Source organism: Lampris incognitus, chromosome 11 (assembly GCF_029633865.1).
Source record: "Lampris incognitus isolate fLamInc1 chromosome 11, fLamInc1.hap2, whole genome shotgun sequence".
Classification (NCBI taxonomy): Eukaryota; Metazoa; Chordata; class Actinopteri; order Lampriformes; family Lampridae; genus Lampris; species Lampris incognitus.
Genome location: NC_079221.1, coordinates 31418407 through 31439162, shown reverse-complemented (window position 1 = coordinate 31439162; position 20756 = coordinate 31418407). Strand labels below are relative to the sequence as shown.

The following is a 20756-nucleotide window of genomic DNA, read 5'->3' as shown; positions in this document are numbered from 1 at the left end:
TGCAGATAAAGCACATTTTGAGGATAGGTGAGAAGGTTTCAGTCCAAATACATGCCTGTTTATCAACCGTCGAACTGTAATCTCATTTCTAATAATAAAAAAACGAGCATGGTATCAAAATTGTTTCTATTCCGCTTTCTTACTCGACATTTAGACGAAGCCCACTTAACTCATCGTCCTTATGATGGCCAGAAGGATTTAGATATGTATTCAAGCAAACCAAAGTGATCTTATTCTGATCTGTCTGTTTAGTGGGATGTTTTCAAAAAAATGCTGTTAACCAAAATGTAGCCAAAATCCACTGGTCCATTTATAACCGTTTGATGTCAACGAGGTAGAAACAAGAAACGAATGACACACACGCGCGCGCGCGCGCAATGCTGTTGTCGGATATCAACGTGTTCGTTCAGCGTTTGACCTCTAGGGGAAAATGTTTGGAGGATTAGGTTGAGTCGTCGTTATCTGAATGAGAAATCCCCAGCAGAGGTCTGCTCCCAGCACATCACCGACACGTTCCTTATATGTGGAGATCTGGTTTATTCCTGCTTTCGTTTGGTGTGGTTAATGCACCCCTCTGTCCAAGGTCCTGAACACTGTATGTCGTCGTTGCCCCGCCGGCTGCCCTCGGGGCAAACCGAGACACCACGTCACCACACTTACCAAAGGAATCGCTGATTTGCGTATGCTAATACGAAACAGTGGCGTGCTTTCGCAATGACACGCAACCAGGCATCCTGGAGTCAGTCCGTTGGCGCGTTTGTTTACCTCCGACACGCTCCTCCCGGAAGTCCAGGACGTAGAATTCCGCCTCACACACCCGCAGACCTGCATTCAGTCACGAGTCTCTTCCCAGCAGAATAACAGTCCCACACCCTAACCAGGATCTTTTAATGAATGTTCAACCATACACACACCTTTCTCAAATATGCATTCCTCTGCCGACTGATTAAAACGGCTGCACGGTGCGCTGCAGAGAGCAGAGGGTGACACACGAGTCATGGGCCAGTAGCTGAGTCAGAGGTTTCTCTGTGGTTTTTTTCCTGTTTTTCTTTTTTCGCGTTTGCTCCTATAATTCAAGACATCGAGGTAAGTGTTGCAGGGAAGGAGAGCATTGGATGGGTTTTGGAGATGGATTTTGCTACGGCGGACAACGTTTATAACTTGTTAGAGTAGGACTACTTTTTTTCTGGGATCCAAATAATCTGAGTGTGCTCACCAGAGAAAACGTGGTAATATTAGGACCGCATGTAATCTGCATGAGGTAAAATCTTCAAACAACGTAAGGCTAGTATGTATATACAAATGACCTATTTAGACTACATGGGTAGCATGCCCCTAAATTTGGATTTGACTTGGTTTGTGGAGAGTGCCTACAAGACTAACTTGCTGCCAAATACTACTGAATGTTTTCGCAGCGTGCAGAAATTCGAGATTGGGGGATTACTGAGAGCAAGGCTGTGTTGAGTCTTACTTGGGGGATATTTTCTCGCATTCGAGGCTTGTTTTAAGTTGCCTGCGACGCGTATATGAACACAGGCAGCTAAAGCAAGTCTGGGACGCCAGAGACACACCTGCAACACGAGGCCGAGCCACGCCGCAGGAGCGGAGACACACACACACACACACACACGTATGTATGTATGTATGTATGTATGTATGTATGTATGTATGTATGTATGTATGTATGTATGTATGTATGTATGTATGTATGTATGTATGTATGTATGTACACACACGTGTTGGGAGCTGTTGGTGTGACTGTGGCTGGAAAGATGACCGAGGACCCGAGGAACACTATGGGGGAACCTATCTCCACTGCTGAACCTGCAAGACGCAAGCCTTTCCGCAACTACAGTGTGTTTACATGAGGCCTTTCGGGGGGGGGAGGGGGGCATGCACATGACGCTAAAATCAAATTCAGAATCAGATCGGTGTTAATGAGAATTTCACGTCGGAATAGTGGATGGGAAACACTGTCGAGACTAGAGCAAATCAATGATTATCGTGATTATTAATACACAGTAGACATGACGACGTAAACAGGCCGGTGTTGTGTCGAATTCTGTTTCCCCCGTCGAGATTTGTTTCCCCCCTAGCCAGACTTCGATAAAACACCGGGAGGCTTGATTAACCTTAACCTAACCTTGTTGTTTGTTGTTTGTGTTGGGTTTGTTGTTTTTCTTGCCCTTTTGTATATGTTTAAGTCGGAGAGCACTGCCGGCGTCGTGTGGCTGCCGCTTCTCTCTCTCTCGTAGCCCCCCCCCTCCCCTCCCATCCACCCCTGTCTGTGTTATGGCTGTCTTATTTCACCCCGTCTATTGTAAAGCGACTTTGAGTGTTATAAAAGCGCTATATAAGTTTGATTTATTATTATCATTATTAACCTCAAACTAACCTCAACCTAACCCTAACTCTAACTTTTACCCAACGCTTAACCGATAGCTAACCTGTTTCCATAGGGGGGTACAGATCTCGACGGGGAAACAGACTTCGACACAACACCAGTCAAGTATGATTGGAACTTAGACTGTTTTCTTTTAGATTGCTTCACTTCCCGAAAAGATACCAGAATCCCCACTGCCTCAAACACTGCTACCATCTACCTTTTAAAAACAAAGTGGCTTTATACATTATGAATCGACAAGGACGTTAAAAGTTAAAATGCGGATATTTTGATTGCTGACTGGCTGCACTGGGCGTAAAAGCTCACCTCGAAGGCTGGAAGACCCGTTAAAGGACCTTCATCTTTTGATGGTGAGCTTTTTTTTGTCTTGTAATAAACCATACTGAAACAATAACGGAGACCTGTTCTAAAATTGCCGGAATAAATCCAACGACCCGAGAAAGGCCACAGTGACTTGATCACAGCAACCGGAAGTCCTGGAGGTGTTTGTCATCCTAGGTCTTAATCAACATGCGTGATGTGACAAATGACAAATATCCGCGCCTCCTTACTCCACAATACACCAGCAGTACTTTCTTGGGTCAAGAAGATGATTGATGGTTGACTTCCCCACATGATAAGACGTCCTGTCGTTTATCTGAGATGACTCCATGTCAAGGCAACCAAACTACTCCTCTTTCGTCATGACTTCTATAAGCTCTCCCCTGCTCGTAGCTGCCTTGAGGCGTATGTTTCATCACTTCATCTCTCAGGGATTTTGGATGGCCAACATCTGATTGTGATTTCTGATCCATTGCTATAGATCCAGTTCTGGTTTCTCATTTACTCTGTACTACGTGTTTTTTTGTGTGTGCATATGTTTCGTGTTATTAAAGATGAACTAATTTGATTTACATTGCAAGTCTGCATTGACCTGCACTGAGTTTTTCATGCGTGTCATTCAAGTCATCGGGAACTGCATATCGAACAGATGACAGAGATTCATTAATTACGCATTTAGTATTCAAACATTTAACAATCACTGTTTGCTTCTGCTGCATCACGTGCGGTATCTCTCTCTCGTGTGTGTGGGGGAGCGAGAGAGAGAGAGAGAGATACCGCACGTGATGTGTGTGTGTGTGTGTGTGTGTGTGTGTGTGTGTGTGTGTGTGTGTGTGTGTGTGTGTGTGTGTGTAATATATTCTGCAATATTCGCACCTCCGCTGCCTTTGTCATCTCCATGTCCTCCATATCAATGGGGCTTGTGCTAAAGCCATCGTCTATCACATCACGAAGTATAGGCTGCCATGAAATCCATTTCATAAACACAGATCCTTACGGTAAAATGTTTATCGGGCAGTCTCGAAGCCTCTCACAGTCTCGATGCTTCTGAGAGCGTAATAACTATAACACATCATGATACCTATATACACAATATGACGTAGGCCCATACGTTAATGATCCTCACAGGCCATGCTTTTTGAGTTACAACCTCATTACGCTCAGATTGAGGCTGTATAACCTTTAAACCCACAAACAGAAGGCTGTGTGGGGGGGTGGGGGGTGAAATGTTCTTGTTTTCCCATGTGCACCGAAGCGTGTTTTTTTTTGTTCAAGGTAAATAGTCTTTTTTTCCTCCCAAGGCGAAAAAGGGTCTTTGTTGTTTGCGAAGAGGTAAAGAGGCGGAAAAGTGAGGAGGATCTGAACTGGTTTCCATGTCAAACACTTCAATTCACCATAGAAACCCAGATCTTAACGCGGGAAACTTTATTAAACCGTGATGGCGGATTGATAAGGCCGAATTTCTATCGGCCTCCTTTTTATTGTGGGCACCGGGCGGGCTGACAGAGGTAAATTGCTCTTTTAATTAAAGCAATGCACTGGGGGAAATTGCTGTCTGAATATTGTCTCAGAGATGGGGGCTAGTGACAGTTGCCTGGAAACTTCCCGCATTTATTCCAGATATGAGATAAAGTTTAATAAAAAAAAAAAAAGAAAAAAAATCTTTTGCCCGCCGCCAACCAACGAAATGAAATCCAACCCTTTGTGAAGAAGCGGGCACAATGAGACAGGACTGCGGAGGAAACCTCATGCTCAACATGTATCTCTCAGGTTCGTCATTTTGCCCTTTAGCAGCTTATAAAGAGGCGTGTGTGTGTTTTTTTTCTTCCTGTATTGTTATTATTCTGCTTATGGCGGGAGATAGAGGGGAAGCCGCGCGTGCTCCGGCGCGCCGGGGACTGTCGCGCGTGTTCACAGTGAAAGCCCGTCTCGCCTTTAGTCGGAAATCGGATATCCTTCTTCCTGCACGCGTTTCCTGCAGGGCTTCACAGAGGAGACCCGCCAAGAGGAGAGGCAGCGAAGCATTATTACACACCGGACACACGTTCAATTATACCATTTCAATTACAGGAGATGTGTACTCTCTCCCTCTCTCTCTTTTCTTTTTCTTTTTAGTTTGGACAAGTTTATTTAAACCGATTAGGTGTGAAACGCATAAAATACAGCCTAACTGTTTCTTTCACAAGTCGTCCCCCCCCCCCCTCTTCCCTGATAGGTTTCCATATACAAGGATTTTGGCCTTTTAATGGCGCTGATCATTGGTCTCTATTTTGATTTCAGATCCGGCAGAAAATCTGCTCAAAGAAAACAAGGGAACATCCTGGGGTCCAATAAACACAGGTGTGCAAAAAGGTAAGGCAATGAAATAAAAATGTTAAAATCTAAAATCCTAATTTTGTTTCTATTTTAGTATTATTTCCTTTGTTGATGTTTTACAGATTCATAGGTCTAACAACTAAAAGACCCATACAATCAAACGAGTCCAAATTGCCTTTTTCAAAAGTATAAATCATTTATTTGGGGACTATATGGATTATCAAGACCTGTATATTTACCCTTCTCCCTTTGCTATCTTATCCCCCCTTCCCAATTTATACACGATATTCCCATTATATATCCTCGTCCATTGTCATGGCCTTAGAACATCACAAAGAAGAGTGCATCGGTCATACCGTCCTACTATCTGCTTTGTATATATTATATATCTATATTTCTACTTACAGCTTGTCAGTGTCCTCACTGCATTTATTTATTTCCATATGGGGCACCGATGTTATAGTGCAATATGTCACCTCTGTCCAATACTCTGCAACGTGCATACCATTTGTTTAGTTGCAGAATAGGTGCTGATTACTTTTATTACTGCATTATTATGATCCTTATCAACTGTCATCACTGGTATTATTATCATCATCATCATCATCGTTATTATTATTATTATTATTATTACTGTTATTATTTTATTTTCTTATTTTTCTTATTGTTGATATTGTTTAATTTCATTTAACCTCTCATAAACTTGTTGCTGTTGTTGTGTATTGTGCATGGTTATTTTCGTTTGTGGAAACTTCTGTTCGCGATTCCGATAACAATAATGACAATAATAATAATAATAATAATATTTATAATCATAATAATAATAACAAGTCTGGGACGACTCAATATAACGTTGTGAACATGAACGAGGAGCAACTTTTGCAACCCGCTTCTGTCTTTTTTCTGTCTGTCTGTCTGTCCGTCCGTCCGTCCGTCTGTGCGCCGCAGGTAGCGGGCAGATCCAGCTGTGGCAGTTCCTGCTGGAGCTGCTGTCCGACAGCAGCAACATGTCGTGCATCGCCTGGGAGGGAACCAACGGAGAGTTCAAGCTCATCGACCCGGACGAGGTGGCGCGGCGCTGGGGGGAACGCAAGAGCAAGCCCAATATGAACTACGACAAGCTGAGCCGCGCCCTGCGCTACTACTACGACAAGAACATCATGACCAAGGTGCACGGCAAGCGCTACGCGTACAAGTTCGACTTCCACGGGCTGGCGCAAGTGTGCCAGCCCTCCACCACGGAGCAGGCCATTTACAAGTTCCAGAGCAATTTCGCGCCCATCCCTTTCTCCGGCATTTCCAAACTGAACCTGGTAGCGCCGGGCGTGGCGCCCACCGGGTTCTCCTACTGGCCCGGCTCCCCGCCGGCGGCCCTCTACCACAGCCACAACCTGCAGCCGCCGGGCCCTTTCGGTACCGTAACCGCCTCCCACATCAGCTGTGTCAACAACATCAGCAACCTGAATAACATCAGCAACCACTATAACTGACTCTGTAACATCACCACGGTGGGGGGGAAAATTAGAGTGGCAAGGGGCGTGTAGGCTGTAAATGAATAAAATAATCAGTGTAAGTGAATGTGGTGTTATCAAGTCTTAGGGTAATCATCTACCATTTACCAGTGTGATGCATCACCGGAAGCGATGTTTGCCCGCGGTGTGTCGCCTGTAATAGGATCAGTAATTGGAGAACTTGGGGTCGATCGCCTGCTTGGCCATGATTACGCACAGCGCGGTTGCACTTTTACGCGCGACATCCTTATCGACTCACTTCTGTTTTGTAACGCTTAAACATAATCCGTCTCGGACTTCCGAGGCCATTTTCAGTAGGCCTAAATTCGTGACATGGAAATGGAATCGATAGGAGGTCCTAAAGCGCCCTTTGACGTGAACAACGTGTGGAAAAATGTCCAGTGATTATGGAAAACAAGCTGTACGCCGAGGCATGTTAGATTCCGCTCTCGTGCTGCGCAGATCCCATCCCTCGTTGTCATTCCTGGTTGTCCGTCGCCGCGTGCGCGCGACTGCGCATCACTAGTTATTATTGGATAACGAGTGCCATCTCGTGTTTGTCTTAGATACGCCCACTGGTGTGATTGGCGATCGCTCGTTTGGCGAAACTTCCTTGAAAGATTAACGAGGGAAATGTCCATACCGTCCCGTCCACTTTGCTCTGGAAACTGTCAGGTGAAACGGACCACGTCACTGGCCTCGTCCACAACATGCAGTAAAATAGGCCACGACGTGAATGGCTGTTAACATGTGAATTTACAAACTCCGCTGTAAATAGGACGGCATCAACCTTTTGGTTATTTTAAAGTAATTTTGAAAACACTTACAGACATGCGTAGCTAAAGAAGTTACCACAAAAAGGGAATAATAAAAAAAGGGTTTCTATGGAATATCCTATCTGCTGCTGCTGGTGTGGATTATTTCGGACCGTGCATCTTTTCTTTCCTAAAGATACATCGGTTACATTGGCCTTTGGATCTTATTGTCAGTATCTAAACAATAGAGCAGAGATAAGTATATACGAGAATAGCGTGAGACTCTATAACGGGGCCACGGTCACATGAGGACGCCAAGTGGGAAACCGGGCGTTGAGGCAATGGAGATGTGCAAGGGCGGATTATGAGACAATGGGGCCCTGGGCACGGACGCGTAAAAGCCCCCCCCCTCCGACAGACTTGCAGCCAACAGCACAATAACTGCTATCACCTGTCACCTGTACCTCAACAGGATTTACAGCACACATACACACAATTAACACCAACAGGAAATTTACTAAGACATACATCCATCCACCTGCAGTTTCCTTCAATTTGACAGTAGGACTTTTAGGGCTCTGTTATTGACATAAATGACTAAGCTCTTTGACAATGCGACAAGAAATGCAAAGTTAATAACAGCGACTTCACGCAGAGGCTCTGATTTAGGGGACCCCTGAGCCCTTGCACCCCTGGACCTGGACCAGTAGGCCCATTCGGTAATCCACCCATGGACATGTGTAATTCTGACTGCAACGTTGCATCGTTATTTGCCAGCATACTGACAACAAAATTATCTTTTACAAATGCCTGAAATTCTGCAACCGAGATTTTCAACATGCGGTCGTTTAAGATCAGTTGGACACACCTAGCAGAGTGTAGAGTAGTGGGTAGGGGGCTTTCCATGACACAAATAAATCAATGTAAAACCATGTACTTTACCAGGAAAACAGGCACGCACGCACGCACACACACACATACACACATACACACATACACACACACACACACACACACATATATAAAATTTGTAAAATTTGGATACTGTAAAAAACGTGGAAAGGATGAATGCTATGCATACCAAGACACCTTAACTCTGGTGGATTGAGTTTCTGTTATTGAGTAAAACTCAAACTCAGTGGCAACCAATGAACAATATTCCTAGGTCTATACTCAAACAGCAAAATGACCCAAGGCCTATTAGTCATGATATGACTAAGCGATGATTGCTAATGGTGGAAATAACCACAACAAACATATGGAAGAGATTAAGAGGAGCGCTAAAGCATACATATTTTCAAAGAAATTGGGTGTTGTGGTGGAGGACCCATGACAACACGTGTGCCCACTGTTGACACATTAATGGTGGTTTGGGTGTTTAAACAGACTGAACCTGTGTGTGGCCATGTGGAAATCTCATGTTTCGTTGCATAGTGTAAATGGCGGTGATGGTTAACATTGTCAAAACGGTAACGCCTAGTGATTGTAGTGAAAAGCATGACCGTAATGTTGCCAGGTCAAATCCCCGGAGCCGAATCCTTTGATACATGATTTCTGTGGGCCTTCGAGCAAGGCATTTTAACCCCGGGCAGGTCAAATTAGTGCTGTGCACAACCTAAGCAGACTCCAGGACAAAACTTCCTTGAAAGTTCTTTAACGCTTAAAACAAAACAAAAACAAAACAAAACCAAAAAAAAAAAATCATTAAAGATTCAATCCCTGGCAAAAACAAAAGCTAAAGCTAATTCAAAAGCAGAGATACAAAAACACAACTAAAGATTAAACTCACAACTAAAGATACAATCTGAGTGATAAAATCAGACAAGCACTAGTGTGGCAGTTTACGTCTTCTTTGGATTAGACGCTACCATGGCGCATTGCTGCCATCTACTGGCCGTTACGGATATTCCTGTTGACAGTTATTTATATTTTGCTCTATAGTCCACCGCTGTGCAGATATTCTATCAGTTCCTTCATTTTACTCCGGTTATCTAGGCTGAGTAAAGTGCGCAGGGTAAAAAACAGTTTTCTCTGGCTGCTCCCATGTCCTTGAACAACTTTGAAGTGAGTAATTCTTGCACTGGATGAGGAAGTGTCTTACTGTCTCGACCTGACTCCACCTGACTATGACAACTGGATCTTTTCTTTGGCATGCAAAGGTGCTTTTTGCTTTTTACACCGTCTCCTGTACTGTAAAGTAAGACCCCCCCCATTCTTTCTTTTCCCCCATGTATTCTGCCACATTCGTTGCAAAGTACTGAACACATGCTGGGCCTTGAATACATGGCTAATGATATTGACTGGGGACAGGTGTGATGTGACGTGGCAAGAGCGCACACTTGATTGAAATCTGGACCCGGACTCTCTGGCGTCCTCTATAGCAGGGAGGTTAACTACGAGACCGATTCCCACAACACACGCTCTCACACAGACACACAGACACAAACACACAAACACAAACAAAAGTTGAGGAGAGAAGAGAAAAAAAAGGGCTATGGAGCAGAGTTGCTGGGCTGGTTCATGACAAAGAAGACCGTGGTTGTACTGGGCAGATACCAGGTGTATAGGCCTACATATTCATACTGGAACCAGCTGACTTTCCCAAAATCAAAAAAGAAGAGAAGGTAAATGATAATGATGTGATGAAGGTAATGTTGCTAGTTATGATGATGGGGATGATGAAGAAGGATGATGATGAAGACTGAGGATGATAAGGCGGTAGCAGTGCCAAAAATAGGAAAGTGAGGATTATGCCGCCACAAGGGGGGCCTATAACTCTTCTGCTCCCCTTAGAATCTTTATATAACAAAGGGCCGGGAGAGTCCAGCCGCTCTCTGCAGCAACAGGTTAACTCCAGGCCTCGTCTCACGTCATGCCACAACGGAGCCGTGCGTGATGCGTAACTCTCGGACATGTTCCGTGCTTAGCTGCAATGCAACGAGCATGTGAAATATCTAACAATTATTTTGAAAAATTATTCACGAAAGTTTTGCCTATTTAAAATACATAACTATTTAAAGGGTGTCTGACAGACAACTCATAATGAGAAATGTGAGGGGGAAAAATCTGCATCATGTTTGTTGTTTATTTATGCTTATATTTTCTAGGCGTTTGTGTCTATGTGGCTTTGTTTGTGCGCACACATCTGTGTGTGTGTGTGTGTGTGTGTGTGTGTGAGAGAGAGAGAGAGAGAGTGTGTGTGTGAGTGAGTGAGTGAGAGAGCGAGAGAGAGAGAGAGAGAGAGAGAGAGAGAGAGAGAGAGAGAGAGAGAGAGAGAGAGAGAGAGAGAGAGAGAGAGAGAGAGAGAGAGAGAGAGAGAGAGAGAGAGAGAGAGAGAGAGAGAGAGAGAGAGAGAGAGAGAGAGAGAGAGAGAGAGGGAGGGAGGGAGGGAGGGAGGGAGAGAGGGGGGCAAATGGTGGGGGGAAGAGAAAGACAGAAAGGAAAGGCTGTATAGTGGCACACTGTTTGGGATGCTTAATAGCAGCAACACTGTGTTTGTGTGTGTGTGTGTGTGTGTGTGTGTGTGTGTGTGTGTTTGTGTGTGTGTGTGTGTGTGTGTGACCCGCATATTAATAGAACAGACTTGGAGTTGCTATTGACATCTCTCCTCCCTCTCCTTTTCTAATCTCTCTTTCTCTGCAGTGGGACTACAGATGATCTCATTTCACTCATCCCTCCCTTTCATTCCCTCCCTCTGCTCTGACTGAGTCAGACTACTACTATAAGTGTGACAAGCTGAAATGGTTAAAAAAAAAACACCTGGCACCTTGTGATTATAGTCTCTCAAATTCAAATTCAAATAGCTTTATTGGCATGAACAAAAAATATGTTGTTGCTAAAGCAGTTTGCAGAAGATTCAACATTGCATCACATATTAAATACACATTAAATTCACATTGCATCACATAAGCAGCTTCCATATTTTTGCCTACTGAAGCAGTCAATTTCTCTCTCTCTCTCTCTCTCTCTCTCTCTCTCTCTCTCTCTCTCTCTCTCTCTCTCTCTCTCTCTCTCTCTCGCTCGCCATCTCCCTCCTTGTTTCTCTCAAACACATACAGATACACACACACACACATATACAAATCTTGCCTCAACATAATGCCAAGTCCCCATTGGCCTATAAAACACTACTAATTGTTGCTGAAGTCTCTTTGTGCATGTGTGTATGTAGGTATATATATGTGCACATGTGCATATTGATGCTTTGTGAACTCATATCTACATATACATTATATATATATTTCTCTGTGATTGCAATAATCTCATTCCAGTGCAAAGTGCACCATGAACTCCCTTCTTAATGCCATGTATCGGAAACCCTCCTGAAGGGCTGAGTCAGTTCCATAGCTTTGTTGTCGTCATCATCTTCTTCTCCACCGCCATGCTCTGCAACCATAATCTGCAGCTCATTACCATCGCTAAGCAGGACTCATCCTCTCTGCTCCCATTGCATAACCTGCAAAGTGGGGGTTCTCCCTGCAAGCCACAAGATGAACACCAGAGTGAAATATAGAAAATGGTCGGGGGCCGAGATAAAGGAGTGGGAGAAAAAAAGACGGAACAAAAGGATAGAGGAAGAGGAAAAGAGGAAGAAAGGGAAAAAGGAGCGATGTAGGCATCTGTCCTACAGCAGTAGTTATTTTAAAACTGATGCTGTACTGCTTCGGCAGCATTTACTTGAATGAATAATCAAAGGAACGAATCACTGAATGAACCAAACATGATTTTTTTTCAGAATCACTAACTTGAATCTGTTTTATTTATCAAGCGGCTGTTTCCATGCTGGGAATTTGACTTGAGCTGCTCTCACTAACACTCGAACACAACACAACGCTGAAGGATTGCAATGCAAAAAGTGAGTTTATAGGAGAAAAAGTAAAACGTGGGGGTGGCACAATAGCGCAGTGGTTAGCGCAGTCGCCTCACAGCAAGAAGGTCCTGTGTTTGAATCCCGGGGTTGTCCAACCTTGGGGGTCATCCCAGGTCTCCCTGTGTCTGCGTGGGGTTTCCTTCGGGTACTCTGGTTTTCACTACAGTCCAAAGACATGTAAGTCAGGTGAATCGGCCATACTAAATTGTCCCTAGGTGTGTGTGTGTGTGTGGGTGTGTGTGTGGGTGTGTGTGGGTCCTGTGATGGCCTGGCGGCCTGTGCATGGTGTCTCCCTGCCTGCCGCTCCATGACTGCTGGATAGGCTTCAGCATCCCGTGACCCCATCTGGATAAGCGCCTTGGCTAATGGATGGATGGAAGTAAAACATGCACATTACACACAAGCATGTAACATGTTTTCTGTATATTAGGCATTTTCATCTGATTAAATGAAGACATTTTTTGGAAGTGTTAGGTAAATACAGCCTAATAGAGTCAGACAGGGTTTTTTTGGCCACCATATAGGGCCAAAAATGGATCGTATCCTTATTAACATATTTATAAACTCAGATCACAGAGGAGTGATCTATTGGCAAAACAGTTTGCCAGAGTGGCCGACACATTAAAACAGAGCTTTGCCAAATGGACTTGGTACTTGAATTTGACTGCTCACTCTAAAAAATGCTGGGTTGTTTTCTCAACCCAAACGCTGGGTTGAGGCTGCTTGACCATATTTTGGATTATTTTAACTCATTCTGGGTTGGTTTCTGTAACCCAGAATGAGTAATCTTAACTCAGCATCCTTGTCAGAATGAACCAATATTTGGTTTGGTTGAGAAACCCAGCTTCTGGGTTAAATTAACGACCCATCTTGTTGGGTTCTTTTAACGTGTGTTCTGTTTAATAGTTAACCAGCACCTGGGTTAAAAACAACCCAATTTGGGTTGATTTCAACCCAGCATTTTTTAGAGTGTAAATAGACACCCGTGGTAGATAAAAAAAAGAAGTCAGTCTCAGGCTGGTCCTCAAAGAGGTGGACATGAAGTAACTTAAAAACCTGACATATGGGGATGATTTCAGCATCAAATGAGAGCCAAAAAATCATGTGCAATGGCGTCCGGGTGGCGTGGTGGTCTGTTCCGTTGCCTACCAACACAGGGATCGCCGGTTCGAATCCTCGCGTTACCTCCGGCTTGGTCGGGCGTCCCTACAGGACACAATTGGCCATGTTTGCGGGTGGGAAGCCGGATGTGGGTATGTGTCCTGGTCGCTGCACTAGCGCCTCCTCTGGTCGGTCGGGGCGCCTGTTCAGGGGGGAGGGGGAACTGGGGGGAATAGTGTGATCCTCCCATCCTCTCCACCACCTCTGGTGAAACTCCTCACTGTCAGGTGACAAGAAGCAGCTGGCGACTCCACATGTATTGGAGAAAGCATGTGGTAGTCTGCAGCCCTCCCTGGATCGGCAGAGGGGGTGGAGCAGCGACCGGGACGGCTCGGAAGAGTGGGGGTAGTGGCCAAGTACAAATGGAAAACAAGGGGGGGGGGAATCATGTGCAATTGATTCAATACTGGATGTTATTCGTGTACCACTTTTCAGTACTATATATGTAACTGGACGCCTATGTTGCTCTGTCATACGATGTCCATCGTCAGGATAGTCATGAGTATTTGCATCATAGGCTACATACAGAATAAACTGCTTCTCTTCTTATTCGTCAGTGTTTCAGCTGCGTGAGTCTTATGGGAGGCAGCATGTCCTTTGTTTCCTACCGTCATATTTGTCAAAGTATCCTTGAGCCAGATACTCAGCCCCACCTGTTCCAGGTGTGTTGCATGAACGGCCTGTTCAGAGGAACATTTGCCACCATGGGAGGATAAGCAAATTAAGTCAAACATCTTGAAAACAATTCTGTACCTCTTTGCAACACATGTATACTCCTTCCCAGTAAACAGGGCTCTCCTATCGCCATCTTTCCACCCTGAAGTGTGATGAGCAGACATTTTCTGTCAGAGCAGGCAGGAATATGCGATATGTGATCAGATGACATGTTCGATATGTTCACGCTGAAATCATTCCCAAACCACAGTATTAGGATGCAGACCACGAGTCAGTGGGTTTCTCTCTGAAAACTGTGCTTTCAGTGACTCATTCCCCTCCAGTGGGTGGAGGCGTTAACGAAGACTTTAATTTATGCCCTGTATTAAAACAGCACACCTAACGGGTACTGAAATAGAATGAGCTCTGCATAGGGAAGTATCTCTCTCTCTCTCTCTCTCTCTCTCTCTCTCTCTCTCTCTCTCTCTCCTCTCTCTCTCTCTCTCTCTCTCTCTCTCTCTCTCTCTCTCTCTCTCTATCTGTTTCTCTTTCTCATTCAATCACTCACACACTGAGAGTGAGAGAGAGAAGAGAGAGAGAGAGAGAGAGAGAGAGGAGAGAGAGAGAGAGAGAGAGAGAGAGAGAGAGAGAGAGAGAGAGAGAGAGAGCAGAACGATGTTGGAAAAACAAATGAGTCAGTTTGGACCTGTGTGTTTGATCCACTTCGCCTGACATTTCAGAGCCACCTACTTGTCTAGAAATAGACCCATAGATCTTGAGAAAAAGTCCCTCCTGCATTAATTTCCTCTTAAAGTCAATCTGTGATAAATCCTCCTAAAAGCAACATCACGGTTGGTTGGTGGGTTTTGTTTCATGTTGAAAACTCCAGAGTGACTTGTCTGAAAATAAAATGAAATAATGTTCAATGATACACACGAGTTAGCACTCATAGTGAAGCGCGATTGCAACAACAAGCTAATGTACGGACACTTATCCTGACCCACTGACCCACTACGGTAATCACCAATCAGTTGCTATCACAGAGGTTACCGTTCACTGCATTATCAATCCAACTGTCCATCTAATAGCAGCATCATTCCCTTAAGGATGCATGAACGAGCTGCTACAAGGTGAGTGTGTGTCTGCAGGCGTGTTGTCATTGAGGCTATTGACTGGAGACCTTGCCCTTGCTAATGCTTCATTCCCACAGCACCTCAAAAGGGCTAAGAACGACCTGGAAAAAGGCGTCTCTATGCATGCTTTCTGCAAACCTAAGCCAACTATGGCACTGCTCTCTAAGGCCCGTGTGCAAAACACCATCTGAACATCTCACTGGCATCTCCCTAAATATCTTGATGTTACACAAAAGCAATGCAACGGCATTACCAGAGTGTGCGTTAAGGTTAAAAGAGAGCATACATGTTTGTGTGAACCACCTACACCAGATGCAAATTGGCTGCTACCTCCTCCGCATGCAAAGCAAATCCTGATATATGTGTATTGAACTAGAATAAACAGTATTCTGATATTATTTTCAGTCAAATGCTAACAAAGTGCTAAACGCTACATCAGGAATTTAGACTTTAAACAAATGATTGTCCAACTCATATGCAGATGTGTTTTCAAGATTTCACGACACTGGGCCTTCATATCAATATGAACGGACAAATGTGCTTACAGTTAAGGGGTTTCAAGTCTGTTAGACTCTAAAAAAGTAAATTAGTGGGAATGCTTGTAAAGCTATGAGTGCAAGTTCACTCCAGAAAACCTTGGTTGAGTCCAAATACCCATACTATGCCCATAGTACGTACTATATACTGTAGTAGCCATTTTTGATAAACTAGACTAACATCAAAGAAGGTTGAATCAGTTCATCTGGATACAACATTTATTGACAGATACGTATCTGTCAATAAACGTTGTATCCAGATGAGCTGATTCAACCATCTTTGATTTTCTTACCTGGATTATTGAGCCTGCATCAAGACACTAGACTAAAAGGTTTGTAGTATGGGAAAAATTAGTATACTAAAATTGCAAACAATACAAGAAGTTGGGTATACTCTGCAGGTGTGAGAGTGTGTAATTTTGGACCCCCCCCCCAGCAGAGCAGCCCCCCCAACCCACCACCCACTTGTCTGGCTTTTTCTGAATTAAATGCATTTATCTAGATATGACAGACACCCCAAACGCCCCCAAGGACATAAAAGTGACACATTTTTAAAGCACATTAATATACAGTAATCTGTGACTGCTTCACTTCTGAATTACTTTTCAATATAGATAATGGACTGGGATTTAATTTAATACCAAAATCTACGGTCGAGTTTTGGGTGTTGCATAATGGTGAGCTGATGAATAATGAATAAAGCAGCATGAAATCATTTGCTAGCAGAGAACACAAAGTAATGAACATTGTGTAGGTGTCTAAATTGGTGAATGAATCAGTATGTTCTTGATTTGTTTCATGTTGCATAACAAATGAAATCTCCATGAGAGAGGTAGGGGTTCAATACACCATCGTTTCGCTAAATGGAAACAGCAACCTGCAAAACTTTAAAGAGCGATGGGCTCTTTCCTCCGGCTGTTTTAAAAAGATAAAATTCTAAGATGAAGCAAACATGGCTTAATCTATACATTTATAATTAGATCGAACCTTCATCTGTTACTCTTTCCCCTCTGTTTCTTTTCATATAGGGATCCCGTTTAGCGGTTTGTGCCATATTATTTACTCTGAGAAGGGTTAAACTGGATTAAGATCCCTACAGGGCTTGTAGCAGAGAATAGCCCTGTTTCCACTTAAGGGCCTGGCAGGGTTGCCCATAAGTGGGGGGGGGGGCTTTCTGGGGGCAAGCTGCTAAATATTCGAAATTGGAAAGAAGGCTTTTAGCTATTTGCCCACTTTTCTTCGAATTGTCTCTTAAGGGAGCTAAAATTGGTCAACCTGGTATCCCTAAATGGCTTCTAGTCTTGAAAATCAGAGACAGCCTGTCTGTCCTGCCTCTACTTTTCGCACGTTAATGCATGTATTGACACCGTGTTTTCCTCTTATGTTATAGTCGACTGTTTTTGTTGCTGGTTGCAACTTTGTGTCTGTCTGTCTGCTGGCTACCCTGTAAAAGAGATTTTTAATTTCTACGAGCTTCTTCTCTGGTTAAATAAAGTTTAGGTGAAAATTGGGTTTAGCGGACATTAGTGACCTCCATTAGCCTGACTTTCAGAAAAATGACACGGAGCACACCTCGTTGTAGCTCAGTACTGGAGTAATCTAGTTGAAGAGATTAGCACAGAGGTTACATAATGTAAGACGACGGCAAAATAGACTTAATCCCAACAGGTTGATTGGTGGCTTGATCTAGTTTTGCTCCTGTTTCCACTTGGTTGAAGTTTACGCAAGGGACATTTGAGAGATTAGTATTTAAGTATTTAAGTATTAAAAGTTTCTATCTATCTGTCTGTCTGTCTGTCTGTCTGTCTGTCTGTCTGTCTATCTATATCTATCTATCTATCTATCTATCTATCTATCTATCTATCTATCTATCTATCTATCTATCTATCTATCTATCTATCTATCTATCTATCTATCTATCTATCTATCTATCTATCTATCTATCTATCTATCTATCTATCTATCTATCTAAAGCTGCAAGAGTCAGGGAAGTCAAATGAGCAGTTTCGACGCAAACAGAGGTCTCTCTACACTATCTGGTATTTCCAGTACTCTGTTTTTTTATATATCTGACTGTTATACAGTGCTGTAGCTACATGTTGGCATACTGTATTTCAGACATCATGCAGGCCCACTCATCAGTGGGCACAGATTGCTATGATTGCATTATGCTATATACTACATGTATAACTTATACCTTTCAACCATATAGGTGCTCAAGCCACCCTGATAGCTATTCCTCGAGTGAGTTCTTATAAGGTACTTTATATTTCTGCTTTATTGGGATATTAGGGGAGCGTGTCAGCGATTGACAGTAGAGAGTGATGGGAAGGATGGGAAAGAGAGGAGGGATGAAGCATTTGTTACCATTAGGATTAGAATTGGTGACCTTGTGATTGTGAATGTTCGAGTGTACTGCCCCACTCTTGGCTGGTAAGTCATTTGGGTGGTGGTAAATGCTTAAGGCCAGGCCAAATGTCTAAGATGCACTCTACAATGGTATGATTAACAATTTAAATCTCACATTACATGCATGGTTTACATTAGGGGGAGCATGGCAAAGCTAATTATGGGTAATAATGTCAGACTGTCAGACAATATTTAGGCACATTGCCTTATTTAACATAGCAAGTACAAATATACTGTTGTGCCACCCTTAATTAATTATACAGCCTACATTAAAACCCACTCCAGAGCCACTTCCATCTTGCAGCAGTTGCAGGTGGCTTTCTACCACTCTGAAGACTATGAATTGTGTCTTTGAGAGAAGGTTTGCAGGCCTGCGTGTTTTTTGAAATACAGTATGCCAACTTGTAGCTACAGTACTGCATAACAGTCAGATATAAAAAACAGGAGTACTGGAAATACTTGATAGTATAGAGAGACTGATATTTGCTTTGAACCTGCTCCTTTGAATTTCCTGACTTTGCAGCTATTTAAACCAAATCAAATAGCTTAACACATAGTTTTGTTTTTTTTGTCATTAATTTCCATGTTTTTTTCATCGGGGGGTGTCAATTATTTTAGGCAATCAACATAACTACAGCTATACCTACACACCCACTTAAAAATTGAAGATTAGTGACAATAAACACATTTACTTACACTGTAAAAAATGCTGGGTTGTTTTTTTTCAACTCAAACGCTGGGTTGAGGCTGCTTGACCATATTTTGGGTCATTTTAACTCATTCTGGGTTGTTTTCTGTAACCCAGAAGACAGTGTCGCTCCGCTCCTCCCCTGAATGTGGCGTAATCTACCCAGCGACTGGGTCACTTTATCTCAGTTGTTTCATTGAACTGGACAACTTAAAAAATAGTCGTTCTTCCGACCATACTGGCCAGTAGTTTTCAAAATGCATCGGAAAACGGAGTGAAATAAACAAACTGGTCTCGGCGGATCAACAGAGTGGCCATAATAGCAGCAGCAGGTCAGCTGCATTGTTTGTTGGTGCGGCGCTGTGATGGCACCGAAACGAAGCGGAGGAGCTTGAGACAGACAGAACACGTCGGTTTCAGACTGCTTGCTTTTCGTTTTTAAATACAACATTTCAGCCTGAATTCCCTGTCCCCCCCCCCACCCCCACTGTAGCCATCCACACATTAGGAAAACGACAGGGAAGTAAGGGCCAGTCAGAGAGAGAGAGTGCTGGAGGAGATGGCGTAAACAGCTGTTTCTACGCGTGCTGATTTTGAGTGATTGTGAATGCTCTGATTATCAAATGCAACTAGTAAATAATGCTGTTTGTGATGACTGTTTTGTTAAACTTTGTTTAGTTTTAACAGCTAGTAACTTGTCATTTCAAATGTGCTAAGCCACTGCGATTTCTTAGCTCACCCTGCAGCTGGGTTGTTTTTACCCAGCCGCTGGGTCGTTTTTGTTTTTGTTTTTAACATGGAATGCACAACTTTCCCTTAATTTTTATGAATGCCAATTGGAAGATTTCACAGAGGGGCTGAACTAAGTAACATCGCAAGATTTAGCTGTCGGTTCGTTAATTCAAACACGGAGGTAGCATATCAGTGTAGCCAGGTGGTAAATTCCATGTACCCTGTGTAAATAGTGCATGGATAAGTAGACACGTTGGTCCTTGACTAACAGGTCGGACCCTTCAGTCGACTGGTTAACGTTGTCGCTTGCGGAGCGAGAGACACGGGTTCGCGTCCCGGCTGTGGCGACGGTCTCCCGCGGCTGCCCCCTCGAAGTCATCGGAAGCGCGTGCGCCCAGAGGTGTGAGGGAGCTGATATGCTCAAGCGCGGGGACGGAGGGGGGTAATGCAACGTGCATGGATAAGTAGACACGTTGGTCGTTGATCAAGGGATCTGACCCTTGAGTCGAGCGGTCAGCGATGTCACCCGCGGTGCGGGCGATTTGGGTTTGTATCCCGGCCGCGGCAGTTCCTGTAGTTGCCCCTCCCCCCGGATTCGCTACAATATGTTCAGTATAAAGAAGAGAATAGATTTTATTTTGATTTAACTCGTCGTTGGCGTCTCTCGTGTCCGAGGATCCATTCCAAGAGATTAAGGTGTGTGCTTAAAAACTTGGAGCCATTCGCTAAAGCCTTGATTAAAGGGGTGATCAGGTCGCGACGCTGGTCCACACTGCTTGGCCTGGGAGGATCTAGTTCCATGGCAACAGAAGAGTGAAGACGATGGGATCCGTCACAGGTTGCACCCAAGTGATAGTCGGATTGGGAGTTAAACCAATCCAACCAGTGATGGTCGGATTGGTTTAACTATGTACAAGGGAAAAGGTATTTACAGTTATTGTTATGTTAAAATATAATTCATATGTACAAACCATTTTAAAAAGTGAGATTGTACCTAAGGGAACAACAATGATCATAAAAAGGGTTAACTCTTAGCTGTTACAATCTGGTGCCACTAGATGGCGAGATCGGCGAATTTCTTCTTCTTGTTCTCAAGGGATTCTGGACCTTTTCCGGTTGAGTAAACTGGGAGATGCAGGCGGAATACATTCTGAGTCCATCTAATGAAATCCATGGGTAAAATATGCCTTAATGATGCATCTCTCGATCTATATTATAGTGTGGAGGTTAATAGTTGTATCCTATATAGTAGTTTGGCTGATGTTT

General features: G+C 43.7%; 1 protein-coding gene across 1 annotated transcript; it reads left to right on the top strand.

Moving 5' to 3' along the window:
- The first annotated feature begins 952 nt into the window (after positions 1 to 952).
- Positions 953 to 6582, top strand: fev (FEV transcription factor, ETS family member). The gene is made up of 3 exons (XM_056290100.1): positions 953 to 1086; positions 5006 to 5077; positions 5990 to 6582. The coding sequence occupies exon 3, from the start codon at positions 6049 to 6051 to the stop codon at positions 6529 to 6531; it is 483 nt and encodes a 160-aa protein (XP_056146075.1). The 5' UTR covers positions 953 to 1086; positions 5006 to 5077; positions 5990 to 6048; the 3' UTR covers positions 6532 to 6582.
- Positions 6583 to 20756: the final 14174 nt, after the last annotated feature.